Source organism: Perissodus microlepis, chromosome 18 (genome assembly GCF_051167445.1).
Source record: "Perissodus microlepis isolate ML-2025 ecotype Zambia chromosome 18, ASM5116744v1, whole genome shotgun sequence".
Classification (NCBI taxonomy): Eukaryota; Metazoa; Chordata; class Actinopteri; order Cichliformes; family Cichlidae; genus Perissodus; species Perissodus microlepis.
Genome location: NC_140478.1, coordinates 23,658,298 through 23,676,415, shown reverse-complemented (window position 1 = coordinate 23,676,415; position 18,118 = coordinate 23,658,298). Strand labels below are relative to the sequence as shown.

At 38.1% G+C, this 18,118-nt stretch overlaps 2 protein-coding genes across 4 annotated transcripts in view; one reads left to right on the top strand and one right to left on the bottom strand.

Annotated features, from left to right (window-relative positions):
* The window catches only part of LOC146367917 (guanine nucleotide exchange factor VAV3-like), a 55,099-nt gene extending 48,663 nt beyond the window's left edge, over window positions 1–6,436 (bottom strand). For all 3 annotated transcript variants that reach the window (XM_084912063.1, XM_084912065.1, XM_084912064.1), the window contains exons 1-2: window positions 6,083–6,436; window positions 2,783–2,899 (exon numbers count right to left, since the gene is read on the bottom strand). In XM_084912063.1, the coding sequence (XP_084768189.1) occupies window positions 2,783–2,899; window positions 6,083–6,286 (321 nt within the window). In that variant the 5' untranslated portion in view covers window positions 6,287–6,436. The remainder of the gene's footprint in view (window positions 1–2,782; window positions 2,900–6,082) is intronic.
* A 1,843-nt stretch (window positions 6,437–8,279) lies between these two features.
* On the top strand, window positions 8,280–17,131 carry dcaf8 (DDB1 and CUL4 associated factor 8). Its single transcript, XM_084911502.1, has 13 exons — window positions 8,280–8,544; window positions 9,045–9,118; window positions 9,218–9,313; window positions 9,477–10,129; window positions 10,660–10,800; window positions 10,894–10,988; window positions 11,241–11,351; window positions 11,496–11,626; window positions 12,075–12,182; window positions 12,321–12,451; window positions 12,665–12,784; window positions 13,569–13,685; window positions 14,668–17,131. The coding sequence occupies exons 2-13, from the start codon at window positions 9,082–9,084 to the stop codon at window positions 14,773–14,775; spliced, it is 1,848 nt and encodes a 615-aa protein (XP_084767628.1). The 5' UTR covers window positions 8,280–8,544; window positions 9,045–9,081; the 3' UTR covers window positions 14,776–17,131.
* The last annotated feature ends 987 nt before the right edge of the window (window positions 17,132–18,118 follow it).

The window sequence follows — 18,118 nt, the reverse complement described above, 5'->3', positions numbered from 1 at the left end:
ACCTACACTTAATTATGTGATTATATTTATTTAGGAAAATTAATAAATGTTTTATTTATTTTTTATTAAATTATGGGCAGATATGGACATTTAAGTTTAAAACAACAATTCCCCGACAACAATTCCAGTTATCCATATGCTATCAGCGTATTTCTTTCATAACAAAAACCTGAATGGTTTAAATCGTTTTGTGTTTTTCACATTTTTATCACACAATTTTCAAAAAATTTGCAATTGCAAAATTGATGTTTTGCAACAGATAAACACTGAAAACTGATATCGCTGAACATGATCCTGTTCGCCGATATGCCGATACCACTCAACAACACTGACACTGGCCAGAAATGAGACTGTTAACACTTTAATTTCATTTCTACAAAGATTTGAATGTAAAATATATCTGTCAAAAAGCTCAAATAATAATGTATAGAATGTATAATAATGTATAGATACAGCAGTTCTGGGGTAGGCAGGTAAGAAATACACCATAAATACGTAACATGATAATTATTTATAGTGGTAGGGAATTTTACTGACGTCTTTCGATGTTTTTAGCTTAAGCCAAACTAACAGGTTGCTAATAATATGATTATATTTTATGTGCTGACATGTGTTATCAATGTTCTTATCTTATTCTCAGGAAGAAAGCGTGAAGTTATTTCCCAAAAAGAAAAACCGCATGAACTTCGTACAAAAATAATGTTGTTTTGTGAAAATATTAATAGTAGTTTATACTGAAGGAAGAAATAAACACACTTCTTGCCCCTCTGCTTTATCTCTCTAGCCTTCAGCCTTCTACGTGCAGTCAGTTTGGCTCCCTGCAGTGAAGCCTGTAGTAACTCAGCTGAGAAATGTAGGTTACAGAGCTCTCATTAGATATTCAGTGGACTAATACTCAGTCCACAGGCAGAGCTGGCACAACTCGACCCCAAGTGGATTACACTGGTTGAGATTTGAGATGTTCCTTTTTTGGATTTTTCTGTAAAAAAAAGAAGAGATTGAGCATTTCTTCTTTAGACATACAGCCCTTCATGGAGCCAATCCAACCCAACTGCTTAACCTACAGTCACCCGTATTTCTAACTACCAATAAAAAAAAAGCAATGATCTGGTGCAATCTTTATCCTCCAGAGGCTTGTTTGTTTGATGGACAACCCTTGAACATGGCTGAGATTATGCAGCCCGGCTTGGATGTAGTGTACATATTTGCAAGCCCTACCTCCCCTGTCGGATTATCAGCAGCCAGATTAACTAGAAGCTTCTTTAGAGCACAACACACTGAACTGAAAGAAAAGAGAGCCTGTATGAGAAACTACACACACAGCTTGGTATGCACTCTCATAGTTCACGTATGACCACTTCCATTCTACAGAGGGAGGTGAATTCACTATTGCAATCATATATAGTATGCCTAAGTTATGATGTATATAAGATATATGGTATTACTTTACCAAACTAAACTCATGAGATACCGTATACATTGTTTAGACACGATAAGCATTCAGGCAAAACAACTAAATGTAAAAAAAATGTAATAAGAGACAAACAAGCCTATTTAAGCTTCAATAGACTGGCGAACTGGCCCAGGTCTGCCCTGCCTCTTGCCCCATGTCATGTCAAATAGGCTCCGGCCTTTCTGGAACAGTGAAATGGATAATGAGTTAAGAAAATGCATGGATGGCTAACCCAATTGTATGTACTTCAGAGGTAAAAAAAAAATCTCAGATAGAATACATTCAGCATAGATTAATACATATGCTCCAATAGTTTTATTTAAAAAAAAAAAAAAAAAAATTATAATTTTCTTCAAGCCTCTCAGTGCTTAGACAACTCATAATGCCCCCAGGTAAAATGGTGTACTTAAATAAGGAAATGTGGGAATAAGGCTCCTCAGAGTAAGTGTGCTTTCCGTGGCGAAGTTAAATTAGGCTCCTGTGCTTTAAGCGACAGTCCGCTGAGTGGCTGCACAGAGCGCACTACAAACCCACTGACCTGGTAACGCTGTGTACACACACTGAAAACAGGTCCCACAATAACACAGCAATAAAAAGAAGTCAGCCAATCCCTTCAAAAAGCTCCATGAAAATGTAAGACCAGGCAGTGGGTAGGCAAACAGCGAACGCTTTCAGACTCACACACAGAGAAGAAGCACACGTACACTATGCTTCCATCATACCTCAGACTTGTATTTTAAAGAGTTGGCAGGATTTATAGATCAATTAGGACAGAAAAACAGAACCGGTGTGGCATCACTTACACCAAAAGTCAGCTACGAAGACAATAATGCAGTGAAACATCACAAGCGTATTGCTCGTTTTGAAAACGTCATCATCTGTTCAAGCTGTTTTGTAAAACACTGGAAAAATTATTTTGTTAATTAATTGTTCTTTGACTCTTTCTTTAAAAAAAAAGAGATCCGTTACAGAAAATTCTCTTTTTAGACTTTTTACATAATGATTTTCTTTTTTTAGATGGATAACGTCTAAGTTTGGACAAAATCTATCATAACACTTACTCTGAACTATTACTTATGTCTAATATCTGAGCAATGGAGAAAAACTGTAAACTGGTTAACTGGGACAGACAATCTGCACAGTTATTATTACCAGTTCAAATGTAATAGTGCTGTGACATGTAATGTATTCACTCAAACTAATTTACAGACTTTTATAAATGATTCTAATAACTGTATGAAAGGAGAGAAGAATGTTATGATACATGAAATTACTGGACTGTTTCATAGTGCAATGTTAGAAAATCATAATGACAGAAATGGGTGCTACCTTTCCAAAGTCTCGGACATCGAAGAGATCAAAGGCTTCAAATAAGTCACTCTTCTTCATCCCAAACACATCACAGCAAGAGGCCAGAAATGTCCGAATGTTTTTCAAGCACAGGAACTGCAAAGGGCAGAAACAGACTGTTATATAACATAAAAAGTGGTATGTAGATAGATTTAATTTTACATTGTTTACATTATTTGTAACTAGTTTTTGTTTAAAGACATATGTGCAAACATAAAAAGTTGTTTTTAAGGCCATCTCAACCCGAACTCAGTACAAATTACAGGTTTCAAGAGGGTTTTTATCTCCACAAGATTTTTAACACTCATCATATCGAAAAACTAACACCAAAGTACAGTAATCTGACTTTTTTTAAAATAAACAATTTTGCTTGGAATTATTTTGAAGAAACAGATCTTATGTTCCGAAACTGCTGACAGCACTGTTTGCGTTTTTTCCTAGAATAACAGTCGTGCTGTTTCTGAAAATACCTGTCGCTGTTAAATTAGTTACGTGGGATCTCATTTAATCTAGAGCTAGCAGACAAAAATTAAGTCAAATAAAAACTAAACTACCAACATGAGTAGATACCACAGTAACATTAAAAGTGTACTTTCCATTGTTTGGAAAATAAAAACAAACTCTTTAACCTCCTTTGTAATGTAAATCAAGTTTAATTTACAGCATAATTTAAAGCACCAAGAATTTAAAGTCCCTTTTCTAAACATAAAAGTAAACTACAGCCCCTACAAACTGAAAATGAAAAATGAAAGTTTTATACTGTGAAATGAAACCGCCAACTATGTCCTCTGTTGGTGTCACTTCCTATTAGGATCTTTGTCTTAGTGGGAAGACGGCAGCCAACAGAAACATTGGACATAAAGTTCTGGTTTAGAGTTCAAGATACTGGTCTTTGTCTAGTTTGAGCCACTTCAGTTAAAAAAAAAACGTTAGAACTGTCTCGGTTCATTTTTCCTGTCAAACACATTGCTGAGAAATGGCTGATTTAGAAACTGAATATTTAATAACTTAAGCAGTAAGTAAGAAAATTCTTGAGAACAGATAGGCTTCTTTTTATCACATCAGCTCATCATGGAGACGCCTGTAATCACCCCGCCGCCCCCAGGGGCCCTGTTTGTCTACGGAGGAAGTGCAAGAACATGATGGCTTTGCACCACCAACAGCCTCATACTTTTGAACACAGTCACAGCCCTGGTGCACATTCTTTTATTCACATTTAGAGTAACACCCAGAATCTCTGGCTCCACGATAATAAAAAAGACTTTTTTAAACACCTTTTAAGTTTATTATTTTTCATTTTTCATTTTCAGTTAATAGTGGTTTGTTTGTGATTTGTTTAGCTAAGTTTACTTCCTGTTATATTTAAACTAGACTACTTTAAAAAGCTTTTACTTTGTATAACTTTGGAAGCAAATAAGAGAGGCAGTGGGTATTTGCGTATCCAATGCGTATTTGTTCATATTTGTTCGTGACTGACATAGTCAAAATGGTTATGTGAATTGTTATTTGAATTTGTACCAAAACTCAGCATACAACACGGGTCTTGGGTAACCTTTCATCAGTGTACACTTTAGTCATGTTCACCAGTGCCCTTGTTTCTTTTTTTGAAGATAGCCCATCAGTAGATGACAATGAAAGAGCCATTTAAAATATGGAGCCCACTGACACACATGCCTTTTGCAACCATTGCCAAGTGGCCTACAGCTACAGGCTATGTCTATCCATTGTTTGGCCTGTTATGCCCTGGGTTTGCTTTAACTCTCTTTTAAAAAATATTAAAGAAAAGCACATAGGCACTGGTGAAGCAGATAGTGCAAAGCATAGCACATGTGCATAGTACAGTTTGTGAGACAGAGCCCAATCACTCATGCAGATCTATCACTACAAAAAACATATCATCGTGATGATCATATCATGGTGACAGCTCATTTCAACCAAACTGTATATAATTTGCTTTTAGTGCCTAACTATTTGATGTCAGCGAACAAATTATAAAATGTATTTATGTTCTTGTGTGTGTGTGTGTGTGTGTGTGTGTGTATGCATCACGTCACTGTATTTTTATGGTGTATTATTAACGGTTTCTTTGACTTTAATCGTTCATTACTCTTTCAACTAGATGCAGAAAGATCTAATCACCTGCCTGAGTATGCTGCTGAACAGGAAGTGCTGCTGTTACAGTAACATAGGAGCACAGAAAACGTATAAATATATTGGTAACCACGGCAGGCTTTAATTATGTTTGTAGGCACACCTGCAAATACATATATTACACCAAGGAAGATGCTTTTAATTTAAAACATTAAATTGTTATGTTTTGTTTTATTTTATTTAACTGGCCAAGACAGTAATGCAAGAGATTTAAATAAAACTTAGCTTAAAATTATTACACATGTCATATGCCATCAAACCAAACGGCAAGCCACTGCACAAAATGTAGTTTCCCAACTAATGGGTGGATCAAAGGCAGGATTTTATCAGATGTCTCCAGAGCCTTCAGCTCCTGAAGGGTTACTGCATGAGCAAGGAGACGTCTATTTGGACGATTTCTTAGTGTTTCCCAAACCAGACAAGTTTCACACAAGCTAAAGAACTTTATCCAGAAAAAAACAAAGATCAAGACACCAGAACAGGACACAGAAAGTGAAACATCATCTTCACAATAAAAGAAAAGGGTGAAGATATCTGTCAGAGGCCACTCCACGGCATTAGTGAAACTTATCTGTTGGACCCAAAGCCAAATAAGACAGGACACAAATAAAACGGTGTGTAACAGATGGAAATAATCTAAAGCTCGCCTTAAGCTTTAAATCCTTAGAATTTGCGGTTTTATTTTGAAAATATGGAATAACTTAAAGGGAAAATTTCACCTAAGTCTTCATTAAACCTTTAATAAAACTGGAACAGGCTTCTGTACCCTAATTACTGTAGCTCCTTGCAGGCAGAACAACAAAATATAAAACGCCCTAATATAGCTTCCACCATTTCTCTTCCATGTATTTAGGAACCTTATTTAGAATTGCTACAGCTTGATCTTCTTAATAAGGAGCTGCAAATATGTCTTTGTCCACTTTCACACATTTTTGATTAGGCGTCCTCTTCCACCAGCGGAACTACTTTGGTTCTTTACCAGTGGTTATTGGGCTAATAAACTTAACCCCGACTTTACTGGACACCACAGTAGGTTTAGCTTATGGCATGTTAGTGAACGCATGAATTTGATTTCACAATATTTTTTACAAGTAATTCGTAAAGTAGCGCATAAAATGATGGATGTACCTGTGACATTTGTGGCCTGAGATTGATCTCCTTTAGGTTGATAGTGTGGGGTCTTAGGTTGTTGAGTAGCTGGCACAGCAGCACCCCGTCCCGCAGGGTTTGCGCCAGGTCGAACACCTGCGCCGTGTCCGCAGTTACCCGGTGGTTCGCAGGCAGCACGTTGCAGCTGATCAGCCACATCGCACATTGCCTCCAATACTCCATGTTGGCGAAGAGCGGAATAAACCGCAGGCCAATGCTAAATTTAAAAACTTTGTCCGCTTATGAAGTCTGTGCACGGCATGGGGAAGAAGCTGCGTCCTGAGCCATCCGCATGTCTCTTCAAACTCCAGCATCGCCTCTGGAGGACAGACGAGCCGCTACAACTTATGAAAGCTGCACAGATGGGGGTGGCTGTTCTGAAACCCCCTGTGTTTGAGTGAACTTCCTCTTCCTTATTTTGTAATCTTTCCGTTCCTAAGCCTCTTATTTTGCTTGTTTGTTTGTTTGTTTTCTTAGTTATGTCCCCTTATTTATGAAACGAGTCATGTGCAGAATTTTACGAAAAAAAGCTGTGGAAAATCAGGTCTTTGTAAGGCGTCTGTGCTTTTAACACATGAGCAATTGTTTAATCATACGTCTGAGGCTGTGCAGAAATGTTCTCATGTTCGCCACATCTCTGTGAAAGAACATTGATTCACCTTTTTTTTTTTTTAACTTTAATTTCTCTACTAAAGTTGCAGGCAACGGATAAAAAATATTCATATTTACTCATAGAGTTGCTGGTTTCTTTGTATTCGAGGCACTGTCAGTGATCATTCGCATGTTTCAATTAGAGCAAGGGGCAAATCACGTGAAACAGGTTTAGTTCTTCTGCCACCATAAACACCACTTGAAAAGTCAGACGACCGCAGTCAGTGCCCTATACTGGCCAGACGGCTATGCACTGATATAGGGAACAATATAAAAAGACGTGGCTTCCATTATGCATCAAAAGTATTGGTAGGAAATTTGTCAGAACTCAATAAGCATGCGTGCAGTTATCAAGGATCGCGATTTTTATGCCGTGATAACGCCAGAGCATTTTACAGCAACCTGTAGGGGGCGCCAGAAACGTACAAACTTTCCTCAAAATCCTTGTGGATTACAGCCTACTCGACATAATTGTCATTTTATGACAGTTGTGTTATTTGTGAGCCCGGGCTTTGTGGACACATATACCTTGGCCTTATAGGTGAAATCAAAAAAGTCCCAAAATTAAAAAGTCCCAATCAGCCACATGCACTGAAGTTCCCCTACCCAGAAGACTTGGAAATTTAAGGCTACCATGATGGATTGAATCTAATTTACATTCTGTGGAAAATTGAATATGGATAAACTGAGCAACATACACTCAACAGTCGTTCCTTCGAGGTCTCCTCACAACAGGCATCTCGATGAACTGTATAAATGAATGAATACGCTTGTGCTAGTAGTATCATCGTTAGACTGAACTTGGATCATTGCAGTCTTTGTTCTGTGCTCTAAAGAATCACATGTAAGTAAGTGGGTGAATGAGTGTTGGGGGGGGGGGGGGTCAGTGGTTTGTTAGGCTATTAACATGATCTTGTAGCCTCCGGTGTTATTCTTGCTGTTTGCAATTGGTCTTGACCTTAATAACTTTTTTATTTTGTTCAATAGAAAAACATTTAAATGAAATAATTAAACATTTGCAATTTCTTTTCAGTGTTTTGCAAGTTATCTGCGTTTTGTTGATGTTCAATAAATGAAATGTTCACTTGAATTAAATATAAACTAATTTTAAGTATTATTAATGTGTTCTTATTTTTATTATCATCATCAATGTTGTTGTTATTATTATCATTATTATTATTATTATTATTATCATTATTACTGTTGCCAAGGAAAAGAAGCGTTGATATGAAATATAACTTGTTCTCATTCACTAGCTTGTATTGTATTCCTGGCTTTTTTAAAGATAATCTCACTTTGTGTGCTGTAGAAGAGATTCTGCCTGTTTCTTGTACTGTAATCAGTCAATATGACCCATCCCAGTGGTCTCAGCAACTACAGGACAAAGGTTTTTGCGCATATCGTCTTGTTCATATTATTATTATTATTATTATTATTATTGTCGTTGTTGATGCCGATGGTTAATCTCTGCGTACCAAACTTCCGGTAGAAAAAAAACATGCGAGCACGAAACCGGAAATGTAACTAGAAAAAAAGAAAAAAAGAAAAAGCTGAACCGTCAAAACATAAACAGAGCAGGCAATCTTATGTGAACGCAGCTAGCTCGCAATATAGTCTGACTTTTCAAAAAAAGCTTTATGCACGCATTCCTCATGTCGTGTGTTTTTCGTCATAGAGTTCCTAGTCAAGGCACTTAGCTCATTTGCTGAGTAGCGAGGTGGAGCAAATAAATCTGCAATAAAGATTAAGACTAAACTAAGAAGTACGCCTCGTCGGGCCTTCGACTACAGGTAACGCTAGCTGTGCTAGTTAGCGAGTATAAGCAATGCTAGCCGCTTGTTTGCATTTTGACCAGTAGCTAGTTAGTTGTGCAGCACAACTTAGAAAACTGTGTTTTAGTTTCGACATTTGTTAGCCTCGAGTTTGCTAGGTAGCATTAGCTTATGGTAATAACTGTCAGGCAGTCAAGCAGTTCTTTTATACAGGACAATACATAGTTAAATATCACAAAGCAAAACAGGCCCGTGATTCGGCTAACAAACGACTTAGTTTGTTTATATCTTTACATGCAGCGGTGTATAGCTTGTAAAATTAGCCAGAGTGTTAGTTTGGAAGCTACGGGGCTAACAGGTAACTTGTACCCTATTGCAAATAGTGTCAAGTCGCTATTTGGCAAGAGCTTATCAAATGAAAGCCGTGGCGTCGCCTCGTTTATAGCACACAAACTGTCCAGTCTGATTTTGAGTAGTTGTCAATGCACCATTAATTTTGTTTTTGTGTCCAACACGAGGTTGTACCTCGGGTCGACGCAGGACTTCACAGATACAATGGCTGAGGCTGACGGCAAATCCACGGTGCTTAACGGTAAAACAAGTCAGTTTATATACTAATGACAGCAGTGCATGGTGTCATACTCCGCAGCAGTCATCAGAGTTCATCAGAGAAAATGTTTGGTTTCAATAGGTGGCTCTGAAGAAAAGGAGCCTGGAGAAGACCAACACAAAGAGAGGGATGCCTCTGGAAGCAAAGAGGGGCAAACACAGTCTTCCTCTCAAGATGGTAACTCTTATAGTTTTAGTATGGTGGAAAAATTTCATAATGAGTTTTTCCTACTATATATGACTAACCATCTACATATTTGTCTTTTTCTTTATGTATTTTATGAATCTCCCTATGTGACAGTGTTGCTTTAACCTTATATTGGGCTTTTCTATTTCCATAGCTCCCAAAGAAACAGCTGAAGCATCTGGAGACAAATCTATGCCAGATGTAGAAGGAGAGACGGGCCCAACCAGGGAGGGAGAAGAGGATGAAGATACAGACAGCATGGACGGCAGCGGCCTCTACTCTTTAACTGAGGATGGTGAAAGGGAGAGTGAGGGAGGAAGGCGAGAGAAGGCCAAAGAAAAAGATGGTGGGAAAAGGGCAGCTAGAAAGAGAAACAGACCTGGCGGCGGCACTAACCACTCCTCAAGTTCAGATGATGATGACGACGACGATGATGATGAAGAAGAACAGAAAGATGATGATGACGACGACGATGATGATGAAGCTATGGAGGCATGGCTCGGGGCAGAGCTCCGTGACATGCGTGGTCCTGTGTGGCGGGCGGTACCCTCGCTGCGCTCCAGAGAGATCGGCAGGGACTCACACCAGTTTGTGAGGCGCGTGTGTGGGGCTCGTGGCCTCGTGCAAAGGCTGGAGCTCCAAGGCCGATTAGAGAGGCATACAGGTTGTGTCAACACATTGCACTTCAATCCATCAGGCACACGCCTGGCATCAGGCAGTGATGACCTGCGTGTGGTGATCTGGGACTGGGCCATCCGTCGTGCTGAACTGGAGTTTGACAGTGGACACAAGAGCAATGTCTTTCAGGTAAAACACAAAAATAGGACTACAGTAGAGGTTCATTATTAGTTAGTCCTTTAGTTATTTTTCCAAATAAATGTTAGTAATAGTAATGTGTTAGAGTATTCTATACAGCAGAAGGAAAAATCAGTGTTTTTTTTTAATGTTATAAAAACTTCAGTTTCCTTCAAGAGTTAATAAGATAATGTTTAAATTATTGAGTAGTTGTTTAATATTCTCTTCTTCTCTTATTTGATTGTTTCATCTGTTGAGACAAAATAAGTAGCTTTCTGGGACTTTTTCTTATAAGAAGCTATAATCATTATACCACAGAAACAGTGATAAAGAAGTAGAATGTGGAAACAAGACTAAGTTAGAGACAAGCAGTAAATTTCTATTTGATGATTTATTTATTGTTTTTATTATTTTATAATAATCCGTTATTAAAAGAAAAAACTTACAAGACAGATTGAAGTGACTAATTCATAAGCATAATTTAATCAAGTTAAATTGTGGTTATAAAATGCATGATTGGGCTACCCCTGGCTTTAATTTAGGCAAAGTTCCTGCCTCACAGTGGGGACTCCACCTTGGCCATGTGTGCTCGTGATGGTCAGATCAGAGTGGCTGAGCTTTCTGCCACACAGCGCTGCAAGAACACGAAACGGGTCGCACAGCATAAAGGTGCTGCACACAAGGTCTGTGAGAGGAAATCTTTGTCCAGTGGTGTTTAAGACTCTTAGAGACAGCTGAATTGGTATCATATCAATTTTTTGTTTTGTATTTTTTAGCTGGCCCTTGAGCCAGATTCACCTTGCTCCTTTCTGTCAGCTGGAGAGGATGCTGTTGTATTTGGTATTGACTTGCGTCTAGACCGCCCTGCCAAGTAAGTGTCAAGATTTTTTATTATCATTATGTATTCACATAACTGAATTCTGTGCAATGGCTCTCAGCTTAGTGCTATTAAGTTTCACATTCAGCTAGTTTTGTCACAGTTAGTGTAGAGTGAGACTTGCTGTGGATTGACAAAACTGTCTTGCGCACCATGTGAGCAAAACACATAAACAGATAAAACATTTTTAGGTTGATCAGTGGTAATACTGGTGTACTTTTGTGTCTCCTTGTATCTTTGTGGTAGTAAACTGGTGGTTGTAAAGGAGGGTGATAAAAAAGTGGGGCTGTACACCATCTTTGTGAACCCAGCAAAGACACACCACTTTGCTGTTGGCGGGAGAGATCAGTATGTGAGGTATGAACCAGGGAATAGTAAAAATGCTTTTTTCCCCACTCTAAAGAATCCATTATCATTGTGGTATGATACAATTTTGTCACTTAAATGTTATTCTTTGACTCTTTTTCTCTTCTCACAGTATTTTGTTTTCACTTTCTTTAGGATCTATGACCAGAGGAAGATTAATGAAAATGATAACAATGGTGTACTGAAAAAGTTTTGTCCCTCACATCTGGTATCCAGTGAGTCTAAAACCAACATAACCTGCCTTGTGTACAGTCACGATGGCACAGGTAAAATAAGTTTTCTCATTCTTTTCTTATTCTATTATGAACATTTTTAGAAATATTTCTTAAAAATAAGGACACAGACCCTTGATAATTCCTCGATCTAGTCTTTTTTTTCTTTCCTTTTTTTTTTTTTTTTTAAAGTTCAAACCTCTTCCCTTCTTGTGTGATGTGATGCAACCACTGTGCAATCTCAGTGACATTGAAATAGAACTAGGAGTTAGCTCACTAACTAAAATTCTAGGATTTTTCTTCTTCTGAAATGCTTATCTTTTGTAGAACACCAATAAGGTCAGATAAAGTGCCAATTACACCAATTTATCAACTTTTGGCTTGGCATATATAAATGATGTGTGTGTATAGTCAAAAGTTATGAAAGTCATGACTAGCTTCTGCCTTTATTGCATTAAAGGAAATTAAGCAAATGGCTGTTTGATATTTTCTGTATGTCCAGAGCTCCTGGCTAGTTACAATGATGAAGACATCTACTTGTTTGACTCCGACCACAGTGATGGGGCAGACTATCTCAGGAGATATAAGGGTCACCGCAATAATGCCACAGGTACTACTTTTTAAAATTATTTTAAATAAGCTGTATAAGGTATAGACAACTCTACAAAATAAAGCTGTCAGCAGGTCATTTTGAGTTTCTGGCATTGATATAATACCATCCTCTCTTTTCATTACCTCTTGCTCACAGTGAAGGGGGTGAATTTCTATGGGCCATGCAGTGAGTTTGTGGTCAGTGGCAGCGACTGTGGGCACATCTATCTATGGGACAAATACTCTGCTCGTATTGTCCAGTTTATGGAGGGAGACCGAGGAGGAGTGGTGAGTCAGAGTGGGAAAGTACCACAGATTTTTTTTGAATGAGACAACTTTGTAAGACCCTTTAGATGTTGAAGGGTTCACTCCAATAACTTGTTTTTAGTAGCAATTTGCAGCATCAGACTTTTGTATTTATACTTTTAAGTTTTCATTTTTATATATAAATTAGAACATCAATGTGTTATCTGCTGTACGTTTGACCTTTGAAAACCACAGGTGAACTGTTTGGAGCCACATCCACATCTGCCAGGTATGGCTACCAGTGGGCTGGATCATGACATCAAACTGTGGGCCCCCACAGCTGAAACCCCCACAGGACTCAAGGGTCTCAAAGAGGTATTGTGTCCTGTTTTATTGTGTGAATTCAGACAAATGAATGATGTAATTGTGATATTGCAGATACTCACACAGATTTTTAATGAATCCAGTTTAAGATTTTATCTAAACTACTGAAAGTGAAAACGGAAGTAAGTGTGCCCCAACACATTTGCCTGTTTGACTGTAAAACCTAATGTGTACAGACCTAATTTCATCTGTACAGTTGCTATTTATGTGAGAAGCCGACCGCTTGTGTGTTGTGTAACTCCACTTTGTCCACTCTGTGGGTAAAAAGTCCCCATTGTTTAGCTTTAGAGGACTAACGTTGAAACATGGAAGCCTCACACCCAGAATGAAACAGATATGTTATAACTGTTTTATTTATTTATTTATTTATTAGTCACTGTGATAATTGAAAATTTTCATCATACAGTACCTTTAGACCTTCCTTCTGGGAAATCTGACTGCATTGTTAGGCCGCTGCGTTTTTTTGTTTTTGTTTGGTCTGGGAGAGACGTTACACCAATTCTTTAGAAAGAGATCAGCAAATGACATTTACTTGGTTCACAAATGGTAATGAAGGATTTAACCTACTGTAACGGGTAGATGAATGTTGGCTAAACAACCAGTAACAAAACAGCTACTCTTGGTCTTAAATTAATTTCAGTGGTAATATAATTGTATTAAATCTTACTTTATAACATATACTCTCTTTGCATCAAGGACATGGACATGTTAGCTAATATTACACGCTCTCTGTCCTCCATATTCACACTCGTTTTGTTTTGTTTTGTTTGAGAAGGTAATGAAGAAAAACAAACGGGAGCGTGACGAGGACAGTGTGCGCCACGGCGATCAGTACGACACCCAGCTGTTGTGGTTCCTGATGAGACACATGAGAAACAGAAGACCTGCAAGGGTGAGCTCTCAACAAGTCCAAAATTACTTTCTTTTTTGGGGGGTGGGGGTTGGACAGGGATTGACAGGGAAGAGTTAATATTTTTGAAAAAAGTTATGAAAAGTGTCTTTAGGGAAGCAATTTTCTAATACATCTATGTAATGTCTCTGCAAAAATAATTTATGTTGGAAGAAAATCTGAAAAAGTACCAATCTAATATGTTGAAAATGTTTCAGTTTTCTGAAAAGAACAGATGGGATGTTTTAGGGCTGTTCGATATAACGATATATATCGTTTGACGATATAAAAACATCTATCGTTTCATTTTACGCTATCGTTTGTTTCGTGGTGTCGCAAAATAAACTGTTTACGGCAATATTTTTTCATTGTTCTGATGGTCACTGTAGTGGCTATATTCATTTCTTAAAGTTCTCTCTTTCTCTTATATGTAATATAACCAGACTACGGACGGACAAGCACCTGTTTTTATGCGGTGTGGTTAGCAACAATGACGGTAACACCATCGCGTGTCTGCTTGTTTATGTTCCACATAAACTTTTCACAATAAAGCTCAAGATCCTGTTGAGACTTTTCAAAATAAACTGAATCACGTGAAAGAGCAGATTATTTACGGATGAGAAGTTAAAAAAAGAGCCGCCAGGTGCTAAAAAATAAACCTTAGACTCAAACGTTAGAACAGGCAACCCGCAGCACGCCGTGTAATAAATACAACTTATGTCTAAAAATGTATAGTTTCATGCATCGGTTAAAACACTCGACTCCGGGTGATAGACGCGCAGCTGGAAACACTTCACGCAAGTCGAGCTGCCCGAGATTCACAGAATTTACAGGAAATGTTACATTTTTGTGATTTATATCGTTATCGGGACGATAGAATTCTTATATTGGGATATGAGATTTTGGTCATATCGCACAACCCTAGGATGTTTGCATGTGACTCATTTAACTTGCTCATTGTCACTTTTCTCTGGCTCAAATCCAGGCCCGCCGTGAGGGTGCAGATGCAGACACAGATGATTCTTGGAGTTCTCCAGATTCCTCAGATGAAGAGGACGGAGGTCCAGATCACGTCCAGTGCATGTCATCATGAGCCACATACATACATAAACACACACACATACATAAACACACACACATACATAAACACACATACATAAACACACTTTATTGCCCTTGAATTGATGCACATAGGCAAGCACTATTGACACACTGGCACATTCAAACACTGACGAGCCACAGACTTTTTTAACACACAAACACAGATAAACACACATTTACTTAAACATACTGTTGAAGCAGAGTGATAGTGACAGAGATGCTTAGCGCCAGGTTTCTCAGCAGTTACGAGTGTGCATATGGCAACTACAGACACACTTCCAGAATCCCTTTCTAGGTTTGTTTTTTTGAGAATTTTTCAAAGAGGTGAGGTTAGTAACTGCTTTTACACCCCTATGAACCATTTGGAGGTCCTTGGCTGTCCATACATCAATTAAATGCTCTGTCTAGGCCCAGAATGATGTACTGTGTGTATATGGCAACATATACATCCAACTTTAGGCAACCTGTAGTAAGCTATACATCACCAGCACACAATCCCCTTTCTCTTAGTAACACACCTCTTGCTTTTGACCTTTCTGTGTTGAGGAGGGGTTTATACACTCAAGCCATCCCCTAAATGTGACTTCCTTTAAGATTTGAACTTTGAGGGAGAGCCCAGCGGCCCCCGCTCCCAGTATCATACTGATTCGTAGGCTGTTAGCTCAAACAGCTGATTGCATCTATCACTTGTTTGCTCCCAGAGAAGTACTAACTCTCTACGTGCTGCATTATCCTACATGCTGCCCTCAGCCACTCCCTCCTCTCCTCCTTCCATCATCTGCCCCCATCACTACTGAGTGCACTTTGAATCAGGGATGCTTTAGTTTGAGACACAGACAAAATGTGCACTGAGTATGTGATAGGAAAATCCTTTTTTTTTTTTTTTTTATGTTTGTTTTGTTTTTTTTCTGAGACGGGGGTGTTTTGCACTTAAGTGTTTCATGAGGTGGTTTCCTTTGTTTTGACCAGCCTTTCCTCACCTCTTTCTTCCTCTTCCTCCCTCAGTCTCTATTTAGTTCACCTCTCAGTGATCACAGAAATTGAGAGGTAGAAGGTGTTCAGCATATGTGTAGGAATTAAGGACTGATTTGGGGCTCTGTTGGGGAATTTGTCATTTTAAAGAGCCAGAAACGACCTGGATTAATTGCAGTTGAAACACTGCCTAAGAGCCAATAGAGATGGGAGTGATAAAGGGCTGCAGATGTTTATGTGGTTCCTTAAAGAAATTTGGACATTAACTTTCATTTTCTTGCCATGAATCTTGAACAAGGGAGAAATGGCTAGCCTGGTTCAGTCCACATAGCAGCACATTTGAATCTCTCCACTTATCACATTTTATGTTGTTTGTTTAAGCTGTATGACAATCTTAATTGTCACTGAGGATGGTGGAGAGTAACCAGAAAGGGAGTTTTCTAGGCTTTGAGATTTGGCTTAAAGAATTGACATACAGTGTTATAACTTAGTGCTTATTAGTTGGTTTGGTTATCTCTGGACAGACCCAGCCTAGCCACATCCCTGGGTTGCATCCCCTTTGTATAAAACTATGCTAAGTACCTGATGGTGTTAGCTTCACATTTAGTATATTTAATAAGCCTGACCAATGTATCATCTAGCTTATGGCAAGAACAACAACAAAAGAAAAGGTTTAAAAATGAATTCCACCTGAGCCAGGTCAGGTGTTAGCAGCCAGCACATCACTCCTGTCTCTGTGCTGTGTTGACAGCAGCTCAAAGATGAGGATGGGGGGAGGAGCAGAGTCAATATGCTTGCCAGTCATTTGTTGTGTGAGAGCGATAAAAGTCCAGCTTTTCTCATTTTCTATGAGAACTGTAGTTAGTTGAATTTATATGTATATATATAAATATATATTAAAACTGTAAAAAAAAAAAAAGAAAAAGGAAAAAAAAAGACTTTAGCAAATGCTGTTCGACTTCAGAAAAAAATGTCAGAACATTTGATTGGTAATGATCCAGAGGTTTATATTCTATATGAGGACAAAATACTTTTAAAATCCAGAGAAAAACATGTCTTGACATGACCATTTTCTGTTTTGTTTTTTTTCTCTTCTTATGACATCTCTGTTATAAACAGAACTGCTATCATTTCAAGTATTGACTTTTTCTTTTTTTCTTCCCAGAGAAACAAAAAGCAGTGTTTCCTTTCTAGATATCAATCCATGATTTGAGACAGTTGTATCCAGATGTTCCCACTGGCTATTTTGGGTATCTTGTATACATATTACAGCTTTTGATGAACAGTTTTTTTCCCACCACTGCCTAATATTGCGTTCTACCAGTTCAGTTGGAAATAAGTACGATTCGTGCAATAAACAAAAACAGTGCTCTTGATGTTGTCATTTTATGGTCTCATTCTTTTGCATTTGTTAAAACACTTGCTTGCCCTATTGTTTGTGTTTAAAATGTTGTCATTGGATTTGCAGAGACCTTTCTTTTGTGTCTCGTGGTAGCAAACTGGTGGTTGTAAAGGAGGGTGATTAAAAAACAGTGGGGCTGTACACCAGCTTTGTGAACCCAGCAAAGACACACAGAGACCTGTTTAGGTTTTGAATGTTTCAACCACTATTGCTCTTTTTAAACTGTCTCATTTAAATGTTCATTGCTAAGGTTTACTAATTTCTAATGATGTACTCATCCACTTCATTGATGCTCAGTCAAATATGAAAATAACACAGACAATCTAAAATATCATAAAGGGCATAAAACATGATTGTTGTACAATCATGAATATCATGCTGTTTATTAACAGATTGATTTTTAAATTGCCATTAATGTTGCTAAAATATGAAAAATTGTAACTTATAATGAATCTTAAACAGTTGGCAAAAAATAAGATGCACAGATGAGGACAGAATTATAAGCCTGCCTTTGAAAAAGTTATGTTAAACAGAGAATTTCTTTTAAACACAACTTTTCCAAACATACTAGTTGTGTTTTTTTGTTGTAGGAAGACAAAGTGAGGACCTAGACCATATTTGCTGACTCCAACATCTTTCAGAATCTTAAGATATCCTCTTTTCTTCATGATTTTTTCTGCAGAGATGGGCAGTAACGCGTTACTGTAATCTGATTACTTTTTAAAAGTAACGAGTAAAGTAAGGGATTACTATCGCAAAAACGGTAATTAGATTACCGTTACTTTCCTGTAAGAGCGCTGCGTTACTGCGTTACTAAAACCGTGATTTTTTTGCGAGTGTCTCATGACAATGACGTAAGCGAGTGCGACGTTGGTGACAACAGCTGTGTGCAGATCAACAATGGATAGTACGAGAGAGTATGAGCGTGCAGTGTTTAAAGCGTGGAAGTACTGACCTTACT

Coding starts and splice junctions, on each gene's coding strand:
- dcaf8 (XM_084911502.1), top strand. CDS start 9,082: ATGGCTGAGGCTGACGGCAAATCCACGGTGCTTAACG. Junction 12,452..12,664: donor AGGGAGACCGAGGAGGAGTG/GTGAGTCAGAGT, acceptor TGAAAACCACAG/GTGAACTGTTTGGAGCCACA. Junction 12,785..13,568: donor GACTCAAGGGTCTCAAAGAG/GTATTGTGTCCT, acceptor TTGTTTGAGAAG/GTAATGAAGAAAAACAAACG.